The 26,477-nt window shown below is 40.3% G+C and overlaps 1 protein-coding gene across 1 annotated transcript in view; it reads right to left on the bottom strand.

Moving 5' to 3' along the window:
• Positions 1-7,928: 7,928 nt before the first annotated feature.
• Positions 7,929-26,477, bottom strand: part of NLGN4X (neuroligin 4 X-linked) — a 316,551-nt gene continuing 298,002 nt past the window's right edge. The window contains 2 exon segments of the mRNA XM_030199591.1: positions 7,929-7,993; positions 7,996-8,777. Coding sequence (XP_030055451.1) covers positions 7,929-7,993; positions 7,996-8,777 — 847 coding nt within the window.

The following is a 26,477-nucleotide window of genomic DNA, read 5'->3' as shown; positions in this document are numbered from 1 at the left end:
CTCTTAGGAAGTCACTCTCACCATTAAGAGTCTGAGTTAATCCGTGTAGTACTGAGCTGATTCTGATTACATCCAGTGAGAGAGAATAAAGCAATGACTGAGCACTGAGTGAACATCTTAAAAAAAATTAGGGAAGGAAATTTGTAAAAACAGGAAGTAGAGAAATATTAAACAGGCCACATCTTTAGCTTCAATAAATACAAAAATAAAAATAACAATAGGAATAAAAAGACCTAAAAATTAGACCAAAAGAGGGAGCCATAGATCCAAAAACCAGACAATTTTATAGTATTTGATTACTCTGATTCTGCTACTTTAATATATCTAAAATTTCCATTGTGGTATTTGTTGAAAAGTGAAAAAAAAGTGTCCCTGTGTGTTCAAATTTGTAAGGGGTCCTTTTACAAAGCTGTGGCAAAATGTGGCCTTAGCACACCCTTAGTATGCTATTTTTATGTGATTATTACCTTACTACTGCCACCCAGGCGGCAAGGGCTCTTGTGTTAATTGTACATGGCAATGTGGCTCTGCAACAGATTAGTGCAGGCGCATCCACTCTCTACCTCATGATGCATTCCCCTTGGCCAAAATATAAAATTTAATTTTTAGCACGCGGGTAGTGCATGTATATGTATTTTACCACAGGATGCCTCAAAGCACTCTGTGGTATGCCATTCTAAACTGTGGTATGCATGAATTAGTGCCTACTGCAGCTTGGTAAAAGGGTCCCTAATACTGGTATCAGAAGTTGGATGCAGAAGTGGGTCACACAAAATTTTTCAGATGTCAATCATTTCTTAGAAAAAGTTTTTTTTAATGAATGTTACATCTTTTTTAGTATAATGTGAAGGGGTTTATAGAACTCTACACCTCTTAAGAATAGTCCCTTAGATAGCCTGAGCCAACTTAAGAGCAGTAGTCCCACCCGGAGTGTGCTGGGAGGAGGAGTGGCCGCAATAAACCAGGAAGTACATAAGGACAGGGCCTGACTGAAGTTAAGGAGGCCCAGAGAGAAGAAGGAATTGATGCCCCAGTGTACTCTACCACCACCACCATATGGTTAAAAAATGTGACCTGGCTGAGGTAAGTCACTTTTTGCTTCTTGATTGAGACTGACAAGCCTTGCTGTGAGGTCTGGCTGGAGCTAGCCCCTAGTACTTGGAGAAGAACCAAGAAAGACTCATGGGCTGTGTTTGAGGTGGGGCCACCCTACCATCCACAGACTATTCTCAGGCCTTGCCAGCCTAAGCCTGATTAGACTGAGGAGTAGCCTAGTGGTTAGTGCAGTAGACTTTGATCCTGGGAACTGAGTTTGATTCTTAACTGCAGCTCCTTGTGACTGTGGGCAAGTCACTAAACCCTCCATTGCCCCTGGTACAAAATAAGTACCTGAATATACTATGTAAACTGCCTTGAATGTAGTTGCAAAAAACACAGAAGGTGGTATATTGTCCCATTCCCTTTCCCTTACGAGGCGTTCTATCTTTTTGTTTGTGGTCCTGTGATGTAACAGACATCGGGATTCAATTAAATAAACACTCATTTTCATTATATTCATTTGTCTGGCTTGTTATTTCACAGGTTCACCCTCAACCCCACTTGGGGGTTACATATAACATGTAGAAATATGGTTGCCACCTAGCTCCAAATAAAAACAAACAGGCTACTTCAGGGGCTCTTTACTAAATTGTGTTAAGCACCAACATGAGCTTAACATGGGGGAAAATGGCTTATAACACGGGATGCACTAATGGTGTTCTGTGTTATTTTGCCATCTGAGCACACAATATTTATTTATTTATTACTTTTAGGAGGAGTGTCAGGGGTCTGAAAATGGACATGTAAGCACTATTGAACTAGCATTGCTGATGTCTCATCCATAACTGGGGCCCTTAGCACCTCCTAACAGAATGTGGTATGTGCTCTAATGTTGTTTATAAATGGTGTCTATGCTAATGCTAACATCAGCACATGCCATGAATGTTAAAAATAGAAAAATGCTACTGTATGACTGCACTGGAAATTGACCCATGTTGGGATGTGCTAAACCAGTGGTTTCCAAACCTGGTCCTAGAGGCACCCCATCCCGTCAAGTTTTCAGGATATCCACAAGTGATATTTCATGAAAGAGATTTGCATGCACTGCTTTCACGGCATGCATCTCTCTCTCATGAATATTCAGTGTGGTTATCCTGAAAACCCTGACTGGCTGGGTGCCTCCATGACCAGGAGAATTCTATACTAAAGCTTAGCTTGAGCTATCTACAGCAGGGCCCATAGGAATAAAATGGGCCCTGCTGCAGATAACTCGAGCTAAGTTTTAGTAAATAACCGGGAACCACTGTGGCTAAACCCATTTACGTTACTCATTTTTAATTGCCAATTTGTATAAATAATTACAGAAAAAAGTTATTGTTTAGGCAATGTCATCAAAATCAAGGCAATTCCAAAAAACAATAATAGGAAAAAAAAATCCTCAAAACAATAGGCAATCTAGTTTATTTAAAGACCCTAAATAGGGGACAAAACTCTTCAGGTTTTGCCCTATTCTGTGAATGAATATGTAGTTCTGATTTTCGTGAAAAACAATGGAATCATCTGATCTAAAACTCCCACGCATGCAAGAGGGCAAACTAGAGATGAATTAGCCTTTTCCTTATGATATTGAGTAGAGTGGCAACCCAGTGTAGACATTATTAAATTTACTTGAACAACTGACTGTCTGGTGGAATATTGTCATCAGTAATTGGCCCTCAACAAAATCTGACAAATTCAGTATAACCAAATACACTTCATCATTAATATATTTGATACGCTTTATAGTAGATTGCTATTATCCATATTATTTAATATATTTCCATTGTGACTTTGGATTGTAGTGAAGTTCATTATGGGAACACATTTGTAGAAAATTAATAGATTAAAAATTGCAGATATGTAAAATAAAAAAAATAAAATAAAAATCAATCTAATGTCAAGTATTTTAAACTATTTGGCACCTGAAAAAAAAGTTGTTAGGATTTCTTGTAAAATTCATGTCAAGTTGCTATAGTAACATTTGGTTGGTTGTGGGCATAGATAAATTTCAATATGGTTATGTGGTTAATTTTGCAGTGTTTGATGTAATGGATGATGCTTTTAGCAGTGGATACAGGTAGAAAAACAGTCTAATCCCCATATAATGCTTCCTTCAATGATATGAAATAACCTGAGTTTGAGTTATCAAATATTTTCATGTGAAATGTAGAATTTCAACTATGCATTTCTGTCTCATGACATAGTTCACATGGGAGCATATTCTGTTCTGATTTGTGAGGGAAGTCAAATGAGAAGAAAACTTCATATGAAATAGATTTTTCTATTCACATAGGGTAATGTAAATAACAATTTAAGGGCCCAGTTTACTAAGCAATGTTATAGGCGTGTTAACATTTTTAATGCACGTTAACCATGAATGTACCTCCAATATCTTTATAGGCCCTTTATGGTTAGCATACATACTAAGTGTAGGCGTGCTAAAAACACTATTGCACCTTAGTAAGCAGGGCCCCTACGGTAGACTTCTTGAAGATTTCAATGATTCCCAACATTTGAAACAAGAAACCATCTCTGAGTCTTTGAAGAGTGAAATGCAATGATGTTGAGTTGTTCAAGCTTATCACAAGATGTTCTGGCAATGTGTAGTCATTTAACTGGAAACAAACCATGTAGACATTGACCAAGAGTCATTTAGTGACAGACATTTGATCATACGTATTGATCAGTTAAGATTTTGGGCTCTGTTTACTAAGGTGCATTAGTGTTTTTAGCGTGCCTACACGTAGTGTGTGAGCTAAACATATAGGTGCCTATAGGGATATTGTAGGCACGTACATGGTTAACGCACGTTGAAAATTTAACGCACCTATAACACTGCTATTGAACAGGGCCCTAAGTTTAGCATACATATGCTTTAAATTAGACATCCAATAAAGCAGCTTAACTTCCATATGAAAATAAAAATAAAATTCAAATTCAAATAAATGCATCATTCTTGCACAGAGCATTAGAAAATATTGTGATATTTTATATTAAAAATGCTGCTGAAAAGTTTATACATATGTGTCCAGCCATATATATCTCCTATCATTACTTAAGGCAAAAACAAAAATGCTAAACAATAACATAATAAACCATTCAACCCTGCGTGCCTTGTATGGTAAAGAATATAAGGCTGGGAAGGTATTTTTTTTTCTTTTACAGTTTGCAAAGTATACTGTATTTTATTATTATAGAATTCTATGAAGATCCTAGAAATCTTTTCCTCTTATAAATTGTACATCAGTCCCGATGTATTAAACTGACTTTGAATCATAGTTATTTGTAAAAGCTAAAATCATTCACTTACAGGAACATCGTTTACCCAAATGTCACAAGCCTGACACAATACTGTACAATCATATTGCTAGCAGAAGACAGTTGAAATACTAAACAAATACTGTAGATACCATTACAAACATACCCAACTAATAGAAAGCCAGGCATCACTGCCTTTGTACTGAAGTTTCTGAAAACTTGAGTGGCTGCATATTAGATGGGGCAATGCCTAAGTTGCAGAAAAAAAGGTCAATATAAACTGTCTATAACTATAATGGACTATATAAGATGGACCAGGGAAGTAGTCAGACCTTCCATATTGCCCCTATTTCCTATTCTGGGAGTGTTGGTTTATCTCTTGGGAAGGCAACTCATATTTCTGTGTATATTTCTGCGTATATTTACTATTACTTAGGTGTTACCATTTAAGCCAACCGATATTTTTCAACAAGAACCCCTCCACTGGATACAACTCAGTGGCGTACCAAGGGGGGGCGGGGGGCGGCGGTCCGCCCCGGGTGCAACGTCGCTGGGGGAGTGCCACGTGCCTGTTGGCCGAGGCCGCTCATTCCCTCCCTGCTGCTCCCTCTGCGCGGAACAGGTTACTTCGCTGTTCCGGGGCAGAGGGAGCAGCAGAGAGGGAACGAGCGGACTCGGCCAACAGGCACGCGGCACCCCCCCCCCCCCCCCCTCAGCAGGTAAAAATGCACCCGGGGGAGGGTGTAATTTCGCCGGTGGGGGGGGACACGCTGCACCCAGGGGGGGGGGCACATCGGCCATCCGCCCCGGTGTCAGGCACCCTAGGGAATGCCACTGATAAACCTGATGCCCAAGATGACACCAAGGTACATACTGCCATTAAAAAGATTCTTGTTAAATGCACAGGGCAGTTTAGATTTTGTTTCTTAAAAAAACAAAACAAAACCCCCACAAAAAACAGCCTTTTGAGTAATTAGCTGAGCTCTGTATGATGTTTAAATTGTTTGCACACTCATGATTTGGTTAAGTAGAATTTTTAAATTCCTTCAACGCATTTATTAATAAAACTGCCTACTCATCAAAACATAAGTGCACATATGAGCAAGATACTGCACAACTCAGCCATTTCTGACTTCTTGTGGGTCAGCCTGGATTTCAGAGCTGAATGCTTTTGCCTATGATGTTAAAAATATATAACCGCAACAGTCAATGTTTTAAAAAACAGTAAAAATATCAAACCCGTACCCTTTTTGTCAACTCATATATTCAAGCATAAGCAAGGCTTTTTGAAAATCTTTGGTTACTCTTTCTTGGGGACACAGTTCTTTTATTTTTTATTATTATTATTTTAAAAGAATGGACGACCAGTAGTTCTGACTTTTAACACCTGTACCAGAAGAAACTGGGAAAAATTAGTTGGGGCGATGTCGCATTGTTCCTGACGCTCAAATCAAAAATGTAGTAGAGAAGACAACTTTCATATACTGTCCATGGAAACATATCCAAAATAGATCTTCAAACCCCATGCACTGTATGCATTTTCTCTGGTGGTTTCTTTACAAAGGTGTGTTAGCATTTTTAGTGCATGCTAATGATTAGTGTGTGCTAAACGCTAGAGATGCCCATAGGAATATATGTCACAAAACATTACCCAACTCTCAATATACTTCAAGCATGCTTTTATATTCATCAAAGGTATTACTTGCATTTTTAGGATCCTTCAGATTTTCCCATCACCATCACACAGGCTAATAACGTGAGCCAGCACTTTTGTGGTGGGTGGGTATTCCTCATTGATGCATTTTAATTTTACTTTTAATTTTAGCAAATTTTCCTCTTATATTTTATAAAGATTAAGTTCAAATTTCAAATATTCAAAAAAGCACTTAGCTTCCAAGCTGGAGCATCGCTTTACATTTCTTCTTTCATTTCAAAAGATTTTAACACAACTGATCACTCATCTCAGAGATTTGCACCGACATGAATTCACGTTCGCAACTAGTGCTGTATCAAGGTATATCTCCTCAAACGAGTCTGGAAACAATTCCCTGCTTTCTCTTTCATGTTTCCAAATATATGGGCATCTCTAGCATTTAGCACACGCTTATTTTAGCACATGTTAACAATGCTAGTGTGCCTTTGTAAAAGGACCCCTCTATTAGATCTTCATAATATGCACAGATTAAAGTAAGGGTATATAGTTAACTAGTAAAAATGATAAAATGTTGTTTCCTGATGTATATATGTCAGTCTTGATCACACATATGAGATATTGAATGAAGAAACATATTACATCCTGAAAAAGGAAACTTATTTTTCTTTAAAAAACATTTCTTCTTTCAAACTTCTTGTTTCCTCTATTTTACAAAGCCGGATGGCTTTTTTTTTCTCAGAATGAACCTTCTGCAGCTGGTGGTGAATACAGAGCTATTTTAATTTGAAAAAACGCTGACCAAAAAAGGCCAGCTTTATTTCCTCTTGGCAGGCATGAGATGAGAAATCAACTTACTCTTACACTTTCAAACAGAGCTACAGAACCGAATGGATGTGTGTTGAATTATTTGTTTTAAATAAACCAACTTTAATAATTTTCTCCCTCTCCAATTTTCTGATCCATCTTTTCGTCACAGTTTGGTAAACACCAAAGGAAAAAAAAAACCCTGAAAATTTACTTTAAAAAGAAAAGAACAAATCCAGTTTTGTCTTCTATGAATTTCAACATGCATTTGTGTAACCTGTGAGGGGAAATTTGCAAGCCATACAGTCAAAATGTACTTTCTGCATGACAACCCCCCTCTGAGAAATGATAATGTTAGAAAATCCATACTCTTTGTTTACCACAAGTATTTAAGAAGAAAATTTTCATCTGGCTTGGAGAAAACCAAGGTGATTATGATTAATGTATATACACATACTGTAGGTCACAACTTACAGCACAATCTTTCTAAAAGCTCTTTCAAACTGAAAACATCAATAAAAGCTTTTTTTTAACTCGCAGCTATGTACAGTGTTTACAGATTTTCTTTTTCTTTTTTTAACAGTTCAGGCTGGCAAGTCATCTCTTTGCAATGAACTATACATACTGTACTGCATAGTCAGGTCTCTGGGTTATTTTTGTTTTAAATAAAATCACACTACACCCTCCCCCCACCTCGATTGTAGCCTCAAAAGGCTTTCCTTCATTTGAATGAGGGCCATTCTGAGTATGGCACATAGAGAATTTTAAAAAATGAAACAAAGCAAAACTGTACAGTTATTAGCTATGTTCCAGAGTATTCAACCTCCATGTCTGTTATACTTGAAAACATCCATATCTTTTCTTTTTTTTTTTAAGTGGCAGGTCTTCTGTCTTCTCAATACAAGAAAACATCTGCTTGAGTGACAAATCTTAAATCCAGATCATAATGGCAATGTACACTTCACATTCCATAGGGTTTGAAGATGATCATGTAGTAGAACAGTTCCTTTGGAAAGGGTTGGTAAGAAAATAATGACTGCCTTTATCCTGTTTGACAAGTTCATATGATGGAGAACATTTGTTCCTTTGTCCTGGTACTTTTATTTTTCAACTTAATGAAAAAAAATTGGCAGAGCTATACCCGAGTGGTAGAATGTCCATGGGGTAAATTAGTACTGTTTTGACCTCCACTGAAGGTGTGAAGGTATGCAAAGGTTGCATTCCTGTTAGTGTGTTTGGAATCATGGTTATTGTGTTGGGCGTCATAAGTGGAATGTCATCAGGAGATCTTCTCAGTGTGAGGGTGTAGTCCGGAGGACAGGTTAGTCTTAGGGTATCATGTGCCTGCAGAGACTCACACTCGTGGTCATGTTCCAGCTGCTTCATCTGCAGGGACATAATCTCTTCATTCTGAATGTGTGCTATATCATTAGTTGTATTCCGTTGGGGACTTGGACGCCTATGAGTTTCATGACGTCTCTTGTCCTTTTTGTAGTACAATGCAGCAAATGCTAATATGTTGAGGAACAATAAGGATGCTCCCACAGCAATGGTGACACTTAGCTCTGTGGAATAATCTCTCTTGTTTTCTATAGGAACATTTGTAACCTCTGGGGCTGTTTTTTGAGTTTCTTTTGAATGCTTGGGGTTGTTGACTGGAGTCATGGCAGGACGTTTTGTAGTGGACCACATTTTCCCAGGAGGTCGTCTAGGGACATAAGGAAATGATGTCATATCTGGGGGAGGTACTTTAGTTGTTGTGGAAACATATTGGAATATCTCATTTAAATTGTGAAGATGTGGTACAAGTTCCAACCAAAAGGCAACTTTTGTGGCTCGATAGTGATCTCTCACCCGAGGTTTCAGACCAATGTGCAGATAGAGTTGGTCTTTGGGGTTATACTTAGACCAGGCTACTTCTTCAAAACGGTTGGGTTTTGTGTGGATGAATTTTGTGTCTTGTGGAACTGGCTGGTTTGGATCACTATAAATACAAAAAGAAAAAGAACATATTATAATCTCAGGACTCTTAACTGGCACCCATTCTTTTAATTAAACAGTCACCATTTCCATGTTTTACTTTGTTGTGAAATATTATCTATATTTCTGAATGAACCAAGGAATAAGAATGTGGTAAAATAAAACTTTTCCACCTCTCTGTTATAATTCAATTAATGCTGAATTATTGCTAGAAGATATCTGAGCTTATTGCATTAACAATTATATCATTGTTCACTTTATTTTATATACATAATAATATCACCAGTATACAATACTTTGAGGGCCCTGTTTACTAAAGCCACGCTAAGGGGGCGCTAGTGTGCTAATGATTAGCACATGCTAAATGCTAGGTCACCCATAAGAATATATGGGTGACTCTAGTGTTTAGGCACATGCTAATTTTAGTGCATGCTATAAAGACTAGCACACCTTAGTAAACAGGGCCCTGAGTGTTTTATTTGGTAAAAGAAGGTGAGACTGGCACAGATTATTATTATTACTATTATTATTATTATATTTGTAAAATAAAAACAAATGTCAAGCCTTAAGCAGAAAAATAACCAGAAATACATATAAAAAAAACAAATGAGAACTCTGGTTTAGTACATCCTATTCCAGCATAACAAATTTAAACTGAGTCAATTATTTCAGTTCTACTTCGCAATCCATCATGAGAAGAACACGTCTGCAGGTGGGCTGAACTTACAAGCTGTAAAGTGAGAATAATTAGCATTACAAGTGATGGTACATGATGCCAACAACAGACTAGGACTGCTGCATTTACAACTGTTAAGTGGTAACTGACTGCTACAGACCACACTCAAACAGATTTTCTACATACAAACCAAATATATTTACAAACAACAAATGTTTTTGGTAGTTGTTTCACAGACTTTGTAGGGTAGGAATGACAATTCAGTTCTGTATGATCATGTAAGATTTCCCATGCTACAAATAAAATTGCACACTGGAGATAAAAACAGTTACAATTATTGAGAAACACCTTCATCACTGACATATTATCTATGAATAATTTCTTTACTGTCCCCACTCATCACCTGTACCCCATCTCAAACAAAGCTAAGCCCAACTCCAACTAGATAATTTGAGCAAATCCTCAACACTATACAATCATTATTAAGGGATCCTGTTATTAAATGCTGTGTAACCCATTGTATAACTTTTGGCTGCATGGCATACACATGAATTTATTTTCATGATTTATATTCATAGCACACCATTAGTGCACTTTTGTAAAAGAACTCCTTAAACGTCAGAATAAATACAATAGTATTGTGTACATAGAGGTCGAAGTACTAAATCTAAAAATGCCTTGCCAGTAGGGGCATATGTGTGACAAAATATGCAAAATATCCTGAAACATATAAAAATATGGGCAATTTGAGCTTTTATGCATTTTTCAATGCACCATGCATGTTTGTAAAAATAAATAAAATCACCACATGCACAAAAGTTTCTAATATTTATCTGTTAATATGCTACTGAAATACAATATTATGCAAAACAGCTCATTAATTCAAACACCAGCCAAAGCAAGCATACAAAATGTCTTTGTGGACTGTTTTTTTTGAAAAAGAAAAAAAAAACAGATAAGTACTCCTCAATGAGATTTTGGCCAGTTTCCATGCAAATTTCTTATGAAAGTTTGCTATGAATATTCATTTTCATCCATAGCAAAATGTCATCAAAACAGAATACAAATTTGTAAAAACCCCATGAGTTGGTACATCAGCCTTATGGTTGTTAAAATCTAATTGTTAAATGAAATTCCAATTAAATTGTTTAGTAAAATCATTTAAGCAATTGCTCTAATTGGTTGGGAAAAATAACACAAAAATATGACTGCATAAAAAAACGGGGAAATGGATAAGCCTCACTGAGGATATATAAAGCTGAAGATTGACATATGGTAACCCTTTGTATCACTGCGCTTCCAACAAGTGCGTCCATCACAAAAAGGCAAAGAAGTATTATTAGAAACAAAGGGCTCTTTTAATAAATGGCAGTAAAATGGGCCCTGCAGCACTGAAGACCCCCTTGTACCGCCATCTGGAAAAAGGAAATTCTCGGTGGGGGGTGCAAATGGCCATGTGGTAAATGAAACACTTGCCGTGCAGCAATTTTCTAGGGAAGTCCTTACAGCCACCTATTTAGGAGGCAGTAAGGGCTCCTGTGCTACCCCGGCGGTAACCAGGCAGCATGCAGCGCTGCCCAATAACTGCCGGGTAAGCCCTTGGTGCAAAAAATAAAAATCTGAGGATCCAGCAATGGTGCATGTTGGGGGCAGGTACTACCACCAAGCTCCTGTAGGAGCCCGGCAGTAGTGCTAGATTGGCATGCGGCAAAGTGGCGCATAGAACAGGCTCAGAAATAGAGAAGGAATACCCAAGGCTGCCTTGCCCTGGGCTGGTCCCTTCTGGACCAATTAAGAGACATAAGATCACCAGGATTACGTGACACAGCCAGAACTAGGCTGGCTAGACCTAGAATTCCAAGAGGTAGGGTAGCTCATCCTAGAAGAGAGATGTTCTCCAACCCAATGATCACTGGTTCTGGGCTGGCAGATAATAATAATATTGGGGAGAAAATAGAAATGTATTGATAGTGGAGAAAAACCTGACATTTTAGGGGGCTTTTCTGTTGTTCTGGATTTAAAACAATATGAAGCAACAAGGGAAATGATGTTTACATTCCCCATGTCAATTCAAATGAATGTACAGCCCTCTAAACATCTGTCCTAAAATCACCCAGACATTTTTATCAGGTACATTTGGTCCATGTGGATAGATGCTGGATATCCTGAAAAGGTTGCTCAGTTATTTTAAAATCATCAGTTATGATCACCCTGAGATCTCTCTCCTGCTTTTTGCACACCAGTGGCGCACCCCCCACCCCATATCATGACTATACTCATACTCATGCATGGACCTCAGCACTTTTTTGTTTTTGCATTGGGGCACTTGCTTGGTCAAGTCCTCAGACTTTCTTAAAGCACTCACCATGCTTCTCATCTCTTAGCAGAGTCCACTAAGTTGGAGACTTTAGTGTGTTCAGAAAAGGAAAAATATATCCTACTAACCCCGTCAGTACACTGGCCTATGGATATCAACCAACTTCCTGTCACCTCTTTTTTTATAAAGAAATTTCAAGTAACCTCTCATGTGCTACTTGCAGGGCCGGTCAAACCCGGTAAGCGGGTAGCGCCGCAGGGGGGTGCCTGCCTTCAAGGGCACTGCTGCGGCGCTGTGCCACCATACTGCGCCGCCCTTGGTGCTTTAAATCTTTAATTTACCTCCATTCCAACAGCCGCATCATTTGAAAGCCCTACCCTGTCTCTAGCCTTCCCTCCTTCATGAGTTCGTTCTGCAGTCCCACCTTCTGATGTAATTTCCTCGAGGGCGGGACTGCAGAACGAACTCACGAAGGGAGGGAAGGCTAGACACGGGGCAAGGCTTTCAAATGACGCGGCTGCTGGAACGGAGGTAAATTAAAGATTTAAAGCACCAAGGGCAGCGCGGTATGGCGGGGGATGGGGCGAAGGAGAATTGCTGGACAGGGGCAGGGTGGGAGAAGAGAGAAAGGAGATGCTGGGGGGGGGGGCGTGGGCGCCAACTCATAGTTTGCAGGGGGGGCGCCAGAGACCCTAGGACCGGCCCTGGCTACTTGTAGCTGTATATCCCCATTCAAGTATACAAAGCTGCTTTAATTATATTACAATAAGTTTCCTGTTCCTACGTATCCTTATCTTATCAACTGGTTTCTATTTCTCCGTTCTAAACTATTTCATTAATGCGTTGTTAATATATCAAGGTCTTTGTGAATTCAATTGGCAAAATGTAGATGGTCACTTGGGAAATTTTTAAAAGACTCTTCTAGTTCTCTGGTAAAGCTTTTAAAATTGATCTGCAGCTCTCCTTCCATACTGCTGTAACATTTTTCAAGATCAATCCTTCTTTCAGTTACACACATACATTTTTCTCCACAAAATGCTCTCACACCACATGTTCACCAATAAGACAGTATGCACACAGAAAAAGCATCTATGCCAGTTGTCTCAACTGCAATTCGTACAGCCTCAGAAAGCGCATGACTCCTCAGTGACACAGGACAAAGATATCCTATGGAGTGCCCGCCCAAATTGTGACCTGAAATGTAGGTTCTGTGAACCCATTTGGGGTTGCAACCCACAGTTTGGGAAGCGCTGATCTATACACATTTACATCGGCGACCAAAAAATACATTTTGAAGTATATCTTTATTAAATACTGTGGTTGGTTGGCAGTGAAAGATAGAACTGAGTTCATGCGAGCTTCTGCTCCTGTCAATAGTGGAATTCCCAGTGGTCTTTGCAGGTGGTTCAGCTTTCATACATCCAATTTGCTCTCCCTCTGTTTTCAGGAACACTTGATCATTTATGGGCTAAAAAGGATAATATAAATCAATATTCAAATACACTCAAATCATCGCATATGCTTCCCTGTACTCAATTGTGAGTTTATTTGGTTATTCATGATTGCATGCAAAATTCATGCACTGTTGGCAAACTGACCAGGATTAACAATAGGGCAAGGGCAAGGGTGTTGTTAGCTCCATACCATGCAGAAATAAAAGCAATTAAGGGACTAGTCAAGTACAGGCATAGACACACACACGCATGCAACCTTAGTTAAAATTGTGGAGTGGAACGGATAGACGTGAATCATTTGTTTACTCTTTCCAAAAATACTAGGACTAGGGGGCATGCGATGAAGCTACAAAGTAGTACATTTAATGCGAATTGGAGAAAATCTTTCTTCACTCAACGTGTGATTAAACTCTGGAATTCATTGCCAGTGAATGTGGTAAAGGTGGTTAACTTAGCGGGGTTTAAAAAAGGTTTGGATGGCTTCCTAAAGGAAAAGTCCATAGACCATTATTAAATTTGACTTAGGGGAAATCCACTGCTGTTTCTGAGATAAGCAGCATAGAATGTATTGAACTTTTCAGGATCTTGCCAGGTATTTGTGACCTGGATTGGCCACTGTTGGAAACAGGATGCTGGGCTTGATGGACCTTTGGTCTGTCCCAGTGTGGCAATACTTATGTACTTACGAACTGTGGTAGGATGCTTTATCAGTGGTTCTCAATCCAGTCCTTCACTCATACCCAGCCAGTCATGTTTTTATTTAATTAGAATTTTCACAATTATGCATAAAATAACAAAGCAATCAGAGAAATATTAATCCAGTCTTATTATACCACAAAACTGGAATTAAAAAAAATCCCCCAAATAGTCAAGATCTTGGGAGAGGAAAAGGAAAGAAGATACAGAGGCCACAATAAAAATCAAATTATCTCCAATTCCTATCAACCCCTCCATGTGGAAATATATATACTTGCTGACCACAAAAATGAAATATCTTTCCTTTGAAAATAGCTTTTCATAATATTAATTGTATCACATTCTTTTACAAAGGAAGCAAAAAGTGCAGGCCTATTGAGTATGCTATCAGTGGAAGACTCCAAATAACCAATGACTTCTAGAATTATTACTTTCATCAATGTGTCTTACCTATCCAGTGATGTTGTAATCATATCTACAATAAATGTACATGAGATAGGTTTGCATACAATAGAGGCAGTGCATGCATATCTATCTTGTATTTCCATTAGGAGTGTGTCTGGACATATCCTGAAGACTGGATTGAGAACTACTGCTCTAAACCCATATACATTATAATAGCTAACAGTTGGTAGTCAAATGGACAGACACAAATAAGTGGACAGGTTCACAGTATAAGCATATAAGCAGATGCATACTGTGAGCAACGTGGTCTCACATACTAGCGCATACCTAAGGGGGTCTTGTACTAAACCGCTGCAGCATTTTTAGCTCACAGTAGAAATCACCTGGGTGTCTCAGCGTTTACTGCCAGCTGATTTCTACAGTAAGCTAAAAATTCTACTGCAGCTTAGTAAAAGATTCCCTAAAGTATTATCAAGAAACTCAGTGATGTCATACACAGCAATGTTTACAGAGTTTGGGTAAAGGACCTTCAAGCCTATGTCCCTGGGGCTTTCAGACCACTCTTCCATCACCATGAGGGACATTACTACTACTACTATTTAGCATTTCTATAGCGCTACAAGGCGCATGCAGCGCTGCACAAACATAGAAGAAAGACAGTCCCTGCTCAAAGAGCTTACAATCTAATAGACAAAAAATGAAGTAAGCAAATCAAATCAATTAGATTTCAAAGAGCATTCTGTGCTTCACTCACTGACTCTGAGCACCACCAATGTTTTTATAGCTCCTCTTCCACCTGTAAAGTAATAGAAAAAGAACAAAAATATATTTTACAGTTAAAACTATTAAGCCCATTCATACTTTTCTGTTTCTTTCTCTGTCCTTTCTATCTATATCTATCTGTCTATATTATATTCTCTCTCTCTTTCTCTCTCTTCTTTTTGCATATCTATATTATCTGTCTTATCGATCTATCTATGCAAACTGACCCCCCCAAAACAAAAGGAACAAAGATGTTCTCGCAATGCCCCCAAACGCCTCCCCCAATCCCAGTTTTACCTACACTGCTCACATGCTTGAATCTCACATATCCCATGTAGCAGGAGAGATCCCCAGTTGTTTCTGTCTTGCTGGATCAATATCCAAGTGCCAAATTAAAATACAGCCAAATAATAAATTATATAATAAATTGTAAAACCTGGAGCTGGCTTCAGGGTTGGCTGGTACCATTTTGTGGATGGCATCTGCTGAGGCAGAATTGGGGACCTGGTTCTCTTCTGTCTTGGCCAATCCCAGACATGACTAGGCAGAAATTATTGGGGATCACCCTTGCCCCATTTCACCTAAGACCATCACTTCAACCTGGCTTCGATCCAGTAGGACAGGAGTGACTGAGGTAAGTGGGGTCAGGGACTAGGAGGATAGTGGGAAGATTTGGTAAGATCATTTCCAAATGAAAATAATTGAAAATAGAAACATATTAGAGGGGTTAGTTTTGCTCATTTAGGAAAGAACAAAATGAAATTAGCTGGTTTCATTGCATTTTTACTTCATTTCTAAATCCAATCACATCACTAATGGGTTTCAATACAAAGCTCTGCACAAAAGACTAGATGAATGCATGTTTCATTCTCCCTTTCCATTGTCATGATAATACCTTCTTGTCAGTTTGTCCTTTGATTATGATGCTGACACCTCAAAGAGCTAAAACATACTGGTCAATAACAGATAGTGTCAGGACAGAGCATAGGTGGAGTGAAGGCATCCTGGAACTCATTTGGATAATAGCAATACTGAGTTTGCCAGCCAGATAACTTATCTAAATAAGGGGGAAATTGTCAAAGTGGGTTACTGTTAAGATGTGTTATTTTACTGTTCACCCAAGTTATTCATAGCTAGGTCTCATTGATTTGTACTAAAATAGCACAAGTTAGTAGTAAAATAATACATCTTAATGGTAGCCCATGTGGATCACTATGTTCCTAGTTTAGGACAAATAAGACTAACATAAGTTTTCCATATGGAGAACTAAATGTTGCCGTTATCCAGATATGTTCTGGTGTCTTTTTGCTCTTATGTCTTTTTGGCTGCTAGCTACTACTCAATAGCCTCTCCTTGTTCCTTCTCACCCAGTACTTCCCTTGCCCTTAATTGTCTTGTCTGTCTGTATTATTTTTAGATTGTAAGCTTTATTGAGCAGGGACTGTCTATATCAGGTGTTCAGCGCTGCATGCATCTGGTAGCGCTATACAAATGTTAATAATAATGATAATAATAATGTCTTGCTAAAAAGATAGACAAGAATATTTTCTGGTTAAGTAATAATTGCAAGGTTGTTTTCTTACCTGTACCTATGCTTGGGTTCATGCTTAGTGTTCTTTCCTTCTGTTCGGCTAGGCAATACTGGCTACCCTTTATTTCCTTTGTCGAAGATGCCCTTCTTTTCACCACAAGTGCCTGCTGAAAAATGATATGCTATACACTGAGATATTTAATATGTTGCAGAGCTGAACAATGACCTCCTGAAGATGAGGTTCTATTGTCTGGACCACATTGGAAGGTTCTTATTATTGGTATTTTTTAAGTTTCTCTGAAGGCGTTCATACAAACGTTAGCCATTTTGAGCACATTGTTTGCTATGGATAACTTGTAAAGCAGTTTTTATGCACTGCTTTGTATTTCTCCTGATGAAGATAGCGAAACAGAAGGATTTCTTACTGTCGAGAAACAAGGAAATTGGACATTTTTGCCAGAAGGATAATATAAATTGGACACTTTAATTTTGGAGAAACCCCACAGACTGTGAAAATCCTATGAGGCGGCACTTCTGTCAGGACAATTTGGATGTTCTGAGCTAAGTAAAGTTTACTTTTTGTTAGAATTAGAATCCATTCATTAGTAAGGATGGAAGTTTAAGCAATTCTAGTAATTTTATAAGAGTTTTTGCTCTATTTTGAGTTTTCTTTACTTACTGGAAGGCTTCTCTTTTTGAATGAGGATTTTAGTCTAGTGAGGGATTGCTAATTAGTGTCTATTTGGGTGATTTATATTCATAGTGAGATTTAGTGTTGTGGGTATTTGGATCTGTATTGTGTTAAATTGTGTTACTCTCCCTTCTGTTTTTTAAACACAGACTTTTCTCCCACTTCTTTACAATTTTTGAAATATTCTGGGAGTTTTTCTCTGTGTTTTTTTTTTCTCGGAAGGTGGTGGAAGCCTGTGATGGTAATATTTACAGTGGAGCATAAAAGTCAGGCTCCCTGTTACACTGAGGCTAATTTTTAAAATTTAATATATTTTATCCTTCAGATCTGAATCCCCAGTGTGACACTATATTGGAGTGATGTGTTTGATAGTTTCTTTGTTATAACTACACACTCGTTGCAGATTGTTTATTTGTGAGAATTTTTTAAGTTCTGAAAGATCTTCATGGTATATGCAACAGTTGGCAATATGACTGTGATTATATTGGTTCTCCTTCCATGAAAAACCTGCAAATCAATCTCCACAGTAAGAAACATAGCTACAATTTCCAGAAATAGGAAACTCCACCTGGTGAGTTAGATCTTCTGCTGAGTATATATTTGAAAGTGCCTTGTTATCAGATAGGGAGTAGGTCATCACTTGGGGAGACTTGTATTTTTGCCATGGGTTTGGAAAAATTGATGCCAAACCATAAAGACTCTCCTCTTGACTGTAAATATAGGCATGAAGCTCTCTGTGAAAGGAACTCAGGACATGATAATAAGACTGGTAACTGGTGTCCTGTATAGAATTATTGAAGTGGATAATATGTCAGGGCAGAGCTTTTCTAACCTGCCCTGGGGGCTCCACAGACAGATACATTTTAAGGATATCAAAAAAGAATATGCATGAGCTAAATTTGCATATATTGAGTATCCTGTATCCCCCCAAATTCTATTTATGGTACTCAAAATTGAATGCTCAAATTTGGGCGTGCAACCAATTTATGTGCAGAATTTAATTGAACAATGATTAAAGAAGCACCAATAACTGGATGCTAATTATCAGTTACTGGCACTAATTGGCAACAATTTCAATTTACATGTGCTTAATTCTAGTTGGCATTCAATAAAGATATACATGTAAATTTTTACATACAGATCTGAAAAGGATGCGTGACCATGAGAGGGGTATGGGCGGGTTGGGGCATTTTTAGAATTTGCACATATTATAGGATATGGTGGATCCGCACCTAATTTAGGCGTGAGAATTGAAACCAGGTTTCAGTTAGTTTAAATCCCAGTGTCCAAAATTGGGCACAGATCCCAGCACTAGCCACTGTTCTATAAAAAGCACCTACCTCTGAGCTCCATTTATGGAATAGCGCTCCATGCACATTTTTTAGGACCAAAATTTGGGCATTGTTTATAGGATTTAGTCCTAAATGTAGATCTATTCCATTCATTTTTATTGTGGACACCTTGAAAACCCAGCTGGTCTTCGGGGAGGTTTTGGAAGTCCTGTCTTAGGATAAATGATCTGTGGACTTGCAACCAGTATATATTAGGATTTAGTACTTGCATATTCTCAGTAAACAGAAGGAATGTGCATCATTTGCCTGTATTTACTTTCAGTGTGTACAGATGTATACATTTGAATTAATGCACATAATATCAATCTGCACACCTTAACAATTCAATGGACATACAAAACATTATCAATATAAATGTGAAATGGACTGAAAAAAAAACACCCATAATCGAAAAAATAAAATCAGAAAAATCCTTAGCCGGACAGTGTGTGTGAACTTTCAAAGAATGCATTAGATTTATTATTAAACTTCCAGAGTTGCAGTATACTAGGAGTGTGCAAGCCAAACATTTCCAGTTTATTTTTAATTTTTATGTTGTTTACCATATTTTCATTTGATTTGGGTTTTAAATTCTTTTTATTTTGGGGGAAATACTACTACTACTACTACTTAACATTTCTAGAGCGCTACTAGGGTTACGCAGCACTGTACAAATTAATAACTAAGGACGGTCCCTGCTCAGAAGAGCTTACAATCTATCAGATACAACTGATAATGTATAAAGATTTGGTAAGGGAAGAGAGAAGGAAGGTGTACTGCAGGATAATATAGAAGGTGGACTTCAATAGCTGGGTGGTTTGGAGAGGTATACCATCAACAGTATGCACTATTGCTCAAATAGTGAGCCGTATTGCTCCATAGTACAATGGGGGGGGGGGGGGGGGGGGGGAGCAATCAGTGTTTTTTTTTTTAATGCTGAACACCACCAACAGAATTAGACTATCCAGGTGGCACCCTGACATACGAGCCCTGACAAAATAGCCCCGACAAAAAAGCCATGAGCCTGGTAACAAAGTAGCCCTTGACAAATCAGCCTCTAACAAAATAGCCTTTGACAAAATGGCTCCTCCCAGAAAATAACCCATGACAAAATAGCCCCTAGACAAAATAGACCCCTAGAAAAAAAATGCAGTGCCATAATCTGGGCAGCCTGATCGGGCCATTTTGTTATGGGGCTAATTTGTCAAGGGCTATATTGTGGGAGCCAGCAGTAGTGCCACTCCTACCATGCACCATTTATGGCATAACTGTAAATATTGTTTTTATTTATACCTCTGGTTTAGTATAGGACACAGCTGCGCAGCAAATTTGTACTTACCACACAGACATTTCTTCTTTGTTTTAATCCACCGTGGTAAAAGGGGCCTCAGTGCATGGCAAATCCATGTACCAATGCCATTGCATAACCCCTTTTATCACAGCTTGGTAAAAGGGCCCCTTAGTTTCTAATGTCATTTACCAAATTATTTATTTCATTTATTAAAATTGTTTCAGGGGCAATATCATCAATAGTTCATATGATTGTGAAATAATATGTACTATTGCTCATAGTGAGCCCTATTGCTCAGTAATGCACACTTTTATTCAAATAGTGTGCAGTATTGCTCAGTAGGACATCTGTCAATAGATAGTGCATATTAGTAAGCAATATTGCATACTACTGAACAATATGTTGCAATATCTGAGCAACACTGTACACCCTATCCCCCCTGTTTACTAAGCCACGCTAGTGGCTGCTGTGCGCTAATGCCAACACAGCCCTTTCACTTTGAATCAGCTGTTTCGGCATTGATGTGTGGCAGCTGCTAGTGCGGCTTAGTAAACAGGGGTTATGGATAATATTAAAAAACACATTTTAGTTTTCTTCCTGTTGTTTTTGGTTAAAAATGGCATGAAACATGGGAACTGCTGTTGATATTACCCATATCATTTCAAATGAATGTGCATCCCTATTATGCAAGAGCGTGCACTACTGTGCAATAGTGCACACTATATTATTATTTTTCTCGGTCACGTAACTTGTTTTCTTTTCTTCCAGGCTTCTCTGTCTTGCATTGGAGATTAACTGGACACCATACAGGATCTTCTCTTCGGGTAAGTCTTCTCCCTATCTTCTGGATGCACACCTACTCCATAACTCAAAGAAGTAAGACCCTTTCTAACTATTCCTTTATCTCTGATAATTATAGTTTTGTTTTAGCCTCAGCATTAGCTGCTATATCAAACTTTCTTCCCTGCTCTAGAAAGGACCCTGTCTAGCTTAAGGAAAAACATGATAATTGGATTCCCTAACTAACCCTCCTAATTTAGAGGCAGATGCACTAAAGCTAAATGAGCCTTTAATGACTCTCCAACGAGGAAAATTTGATCCGTTGCATGCATCAAAGGGCTTTTACCGAGGAAGCCAGCAGCTAACGAAAACGGAATGGAGATGAGCAATTAGTGTGAAAACCCCATTGAAACGACATGCACTAACCTTTTCCGATTGCCTTTACGCAGGAAAAAGGCAGGAAAACTAACGAGAGGTCTGGACCTCTCGTTAGGACAGCTCTGTGCCAGGAAAAAGTGTTAAGTGAAAAAATAAACAAACTTTGAGCCAATCCCAGCGCATTAGCAGAGCTAAAAGCGCTGTGATTGGTCCAAAGGACCTCAGAAAACACATAAAAAAATAAAAATAAAAAAAGGATCGGGAGGGGGCAAGGGCGCTCATCAGGAGCGTTCTGTACGGACGGCCTTGCCCCCCCCCGCTGCTCCCCACTTTCCGCCGCTCCCCCCACCCCGAAAAAGCAAACTTCTAGAAGCCCCTGCCCCCCTCCCTTCCTCACTACTCTCTCACCTCAGCTCCGCCTCCCGACATCCTCCGTCCGTGCCCCGCCCCCTTTTGGGGTTGTCGCCGCCATTCCCCTCCTCCATCGGGCCCCCCTTCCTCTTACCGGGCCCGTGCAGCGCCTCTCTCCTCTGTCCGAAGGCGCTGCACGGGCAAGAAGAAAGCTGAATCAGCTGATGCCTGCCTTCGCGATGGCGCGTCTTTCTCCTGCTGCGCCCGCCCCTGTCTGACGTCAGTAACCTACGTAGGTTACTGACGTCAGACAGGGGCGGGCCCAGGAGGAGAAAGACGCTCTATCGAAGCTAGGCGAAGGCAGGCATCAGCTGATTCAGCTTTCTTCTTGCCCGTGCAGCGCCTTCGGACAGAGGAGAGAGGCGCTGCACGGGCCCGGTAAGAGGAAGGGGGGCCCGATGGAGGAGAGGAATGGCGGCGACGACCCCAAAAGGGGGCGGGGCACGGACGGAGGATGTCGGGAGGCGGAGCTGAGGTGAGAGAGTAGTGAGGAAGGGAGGGGGGCAGGGGCTGCTAGAATTTTGCTTTTTCGGGGTGGGGGAGCGGCGGAAAGTGGGGAGCAGCGGGGGGGGGCAAGGCCGTCTGTACAGGACGCTCCTGATGAGCGCCCTTGCCCCCTCCCGACCCTTTTTTTTTATTTTTGTTTTTATTTGGGAGCCATGTGCTTGCGATTTGACTGTGTTTTGACTGTTTGTGGCATGCGCAGAGCAGCTAACATAACGCTTGGCTGCTCTGCGCATGATTTGGGAGCCGATTAACGATGTGTATTGTGATTCTTTGATACATTGTACGTTTCACTACCGATCTCAGCATGTGTGACTTTTTTTTTGGTGCATTTTTCGTTATTTTAAAATCGTTAGGGACTTTAACGATTTAGATTTTTTTACGTTTGGTTGCTGCATCTGCCTCTTAGTTTCATATTTGATCACTCACACTCTCTAAACCCGTAGACTGTCTATTCTCCAGTTTCACCAATTAATAATCAGTTTATTGAAACCTCTGCAGGTATACAGTAATTCATCTGCTAAATAGAATAACTGCTGTGGTCCCTTTAATACCTCAACACCAACAGCATTAGAGTTCTTAGTTCCAAGCTTTCAAGTAGCAGCAGTGTGCATGAGTCACCTTTCATCCCACAGTTCATAAACTGGAACAACAGAATGGTCAGCCACCTTTCTATAAAGATCCTTCACTGCTTAAGCTTTCTTTTTTAGATAGTCTGTTCCTTTAAAAATATTTCTTTAGAAATACTCTGAGAACAGGGTTCTCTCAGTTTAACCCCTGCCCTGTCCCTGTTCAACCCCAATAAGTACCTTCTGTGTGACAGAAATACCCCAGGGGGTTTTTAAGTAGATATCTTTAAAAAATGTTCTCTTGAGTGTGGACCTTATCAGAGCTTTCTTCTCTTACACAGGAGTGGAGGTGTAGCCTCGTGGTTAGTGCAGTGGACTTTGATCCTGGGGAACTGAATTCGATTCCCACTGCAGCTCTTGTGACTCTGGGAAAGTAACTTAACGCTCCATTGCCCCTGGTACAAAATAAGTACCTGAATATATGTAAACCACTTTGAATGTAGTTGCAAAGACCTCAGAAAGGCAGTATATCAAGTCCCATTTCCCTTCCCTTCCCCTTACACACACTCACTTGAGAGCCCACTAAGAGGGGCATAATTGAAAGGGACATCCAAGTTTTGCTGAGGACATCCTTGCAAAGCGTCCAATGGAGGCAAGATGGACGTCCATTTTTTGTTTTGATAATACGGTCGGGGACGCCCAAATCTTGAAATTTAGGTCATCCTTAGAGATGGTCGTCCCTAGACTTGGTCATTTCTTATTTTTGGCGATAATGGAAACCAAGAACGCCCATCTCAGAAATGACCAAATACAAGCCCTTTGGTCGTGGGAGGAGTCAGTATTTGTAGTGCACTGGTGCCCCTGACATGCCAGGACACCAACCAGGCACCCTAGGGGGCACTGCAGTGGACTTCATAAATTGCTCCCAGGTACATAGCTCCCTTACCTTGTGTGCTGAGCCCCCCAACCCCCCCCCAAAAAAAAACCCCACTACCCACAACTGTACACCACTATGAGGGGCATAATTGAATGAAAACGCCTATCTCCATGGGCGTTTATCTCCAAGAACGGGTCCGTGAAGGGGCGGACCGAACCGTATTTTGGGAAAAAATAGACTCCCATGTTTTATTCAACAATGTGTGAGCTGGGCGTTTTTGTTTTTCAGCGATAATGGAAAATGAAAGCGCCCAGCTCAAAAACGAATAAATCCAAGGCATTTGTTCGTGGGAGGGGCCAGGATTCGTAGTGCACTGGTCCCCCTCACATGCCAGGACATCAACCGGGCACCCTAGGGGGCACTTTTACAAAACCAAACAAAAAGGTAAAAGAGCTCCCAGGTGCATAGCACCCTTCCCTTGTGTGTTGAGCCCCCCAAATCCCCCTCAAAACCCACTGCCCACAAGTCTACACCATTACTATAGCCCTAAGGGGTGAAGGGGGGCACCTACATGTGGGTACAGTGGGTTTGGGGGGGTTGGACGACTAATAAGCATTAAGCAGCACAATTGTAACAGGTAGGGGGGATGGGCCTGGGTCCACCTGCCTGAAGTCCACTGCACCCCCTAACAACTGCTCCAGTGACCTGCATACTGCTGTCAGGGAGCTGGGTATGACATTTGAGGGTGAAAATAAAAAGTTGAGAAACTTCATTTTTTGTGGTGGGAGGGGGTTAGTGACCACTGGGGGAGTCAGGGGAGGTCATCCCCGATTCCCTCCAGTGGTCATCTGGTCATTTAGGGCACTTTTTGGGGCCTTATTCGTGAAACAACAGGGTCCAGGAAAAGTGTCCTAAATTCTAGCTAAAAACGCATACTTTTTTCCCATTATCGGTGAAATGCGCCCATCTCTGTTCGGCAGATAACCACACCCCAGTTCCCCCTTCGCCACACCTCTGACACGCCCCCATCAACTTTGTCCGCATCCGCGACGGATTGCAGTTGAAAACGTCCAAAAATCGGCTTTCGATTATACCGCTTTATTCGTTTTTGTGAGATAAACGTCCATCTCCCGATTTAGGTCCAAACTTGGGCGTTTTTCTCATTCGATTATAAGCAGGTATAGCACTTACAGGTGAAGGGGCACCTAAATATGGGTACAGTGGGTTTCTGGTGGGTTGTGGAGGTGGGGGGATGGGCCTGGGTGCGCCTACCTGAAGTGCACTGCACCAGCTAAAACTGCTCCAGGGACCGGTATACTGCTGTGATGGACCTGAGTATGACATTTGAGGCTGGCATAGAGGCTGGCACAAAATATTTTTAAAGAATATTTTTGAGGGTGAGAGGGGGTTGGTGAACACTGGGGGAGTAAGGAGAGGTCATTTCTGATTCCCTCCAGTGGTCATCTGGTCAGTTCGAGCACCTTTTTGAGGCTTGGTCGTAAGAAAAACAGGACCAGGTAAAGTTGACCAAGTGCTCGTCAGAGACGCCCTTTTTTTTCAATATGGGTCGAGGACGTCCATGTGTTAGGCACACCCAAGTCCCGCCTTCGCTACATCTCCAATACGCCCCCTTGAACTTTGGCCATCCCTGCGACGGAAAGCAGTTGGGGACGTCCAAAATCGGCTTTCGATTATACCGATTTGGACGACCCTGGGAGAAGGATGCCCATCTTCCAATTTGTGTCGAAAGATGGGCGTCCTTCTCTTTCGAAAATGAGCCTGTTAGTCACCGTGGGGCTCTCCACAGTCACACAGAGCTCTGGCTACTCTTCTCTGGCACTTACAAGACAGGAACTGCTAAACTGGACTTCACTCACACTCACACCAGTTCCTTGGTACCTCCTGTCAATCTCTGGTATAATTATAATTAAATTTTAAATTATTTTTTAGGCTTGACAGGAGACCTCAAGGTGTAGACATCCACTCAGTTACTTCCCTCCCAACTGTCAGCTTCAACTTCAACAGCCATTTAGTTCACTGCCCCAAGCAGTAGCAAACATGACAAACTAGAATTCTAAATTTCAACAGCTTGCTTCCCAAACCCTCTCCCTTTCTGCACAATTGCCAGCAGAATTCACTTTTAAATAAATGACTTTCTCTTTCCCAGTCCCACATTTAGGCGCTTAACATGTGCTGAGGTACCACATTTAGGTGCATACTTTTAGGTCTGCTATTGACGTTGCAGAAGTGGGTGCACCTAATTGTAGATACATAGATGCTAATTTATGCTAATAATCTATAACAAATTTGGATTTCTATGTGATTATATAAAGATCCGTGCCCAAATCCTCTAGTGTGCAACCCAAAAGGGGGTATGGCTATGGGAGGGGCATGGGTGGGTCTGGGATGTTCCAAAGAATTACATGCATGCAGTGTTATAGAATTTGGGGTCTGCATGCCAAGTTGAGCACCAGGTTTTTTGCCAGATTTCAGTTGGTATAAGTCCTCGCACTGGAGTACATGCTAAGCACTATTCTATAAAGACACTCAGCCCAGAGTGCCCTTTATAGAATATCACCAAGCATGAATTATTCCTGACATCTATTTTTCAGTGCCATTTACTGAATCTGGCCCTTAGTGTTCTATATCTAGGCATCTAACTTTGGCACCCTGTTATAAATTTGTCCATTTTAAGGACAATTCTTCAGCCTAGGCACTCACAATTACACATGCATTACACACATAAATGTTTAGAATATTAGCATTTACACTCATATGTGTGTACTTATGTAGGTAAATGCTAGTATGGCGACTGAGTGCAATTCTACAAATATTCACTAACTTACATAGCCCCTATTTACAAGGTTGATTCACACAGAGGCAGATATTTTTTCACTCACCATGTCCACCATCCTCCTGTGTCCTTATGCGTTCTGTCTACCATCTGTAGACCTGTCCCTATCTTTCCTCCAGTTACAGAATCTGCTCTCAAAGTGTTCTAATCCAGTCCTTAAATTCACCAGTTTTCCCT

Source organism: Microcaecilia unicolor, chromosome 4 (assembly GCF_901765095.1).
Source record: "Microcaecilia unicolor chromosome 4, aMicUni1.1, whole genome shotgun sequence".
Taxonomy (NCBI): domain Eukaryota; kingdom Metazoa; phylum Chordata; class Amphibia; order Gymnophiona; family Siphonopidae; genus Microcaecilia; species Microcaecilia unicolor.
This window is presented reverse-complemented; position numbering and strand designations above follow the sequence as displayed.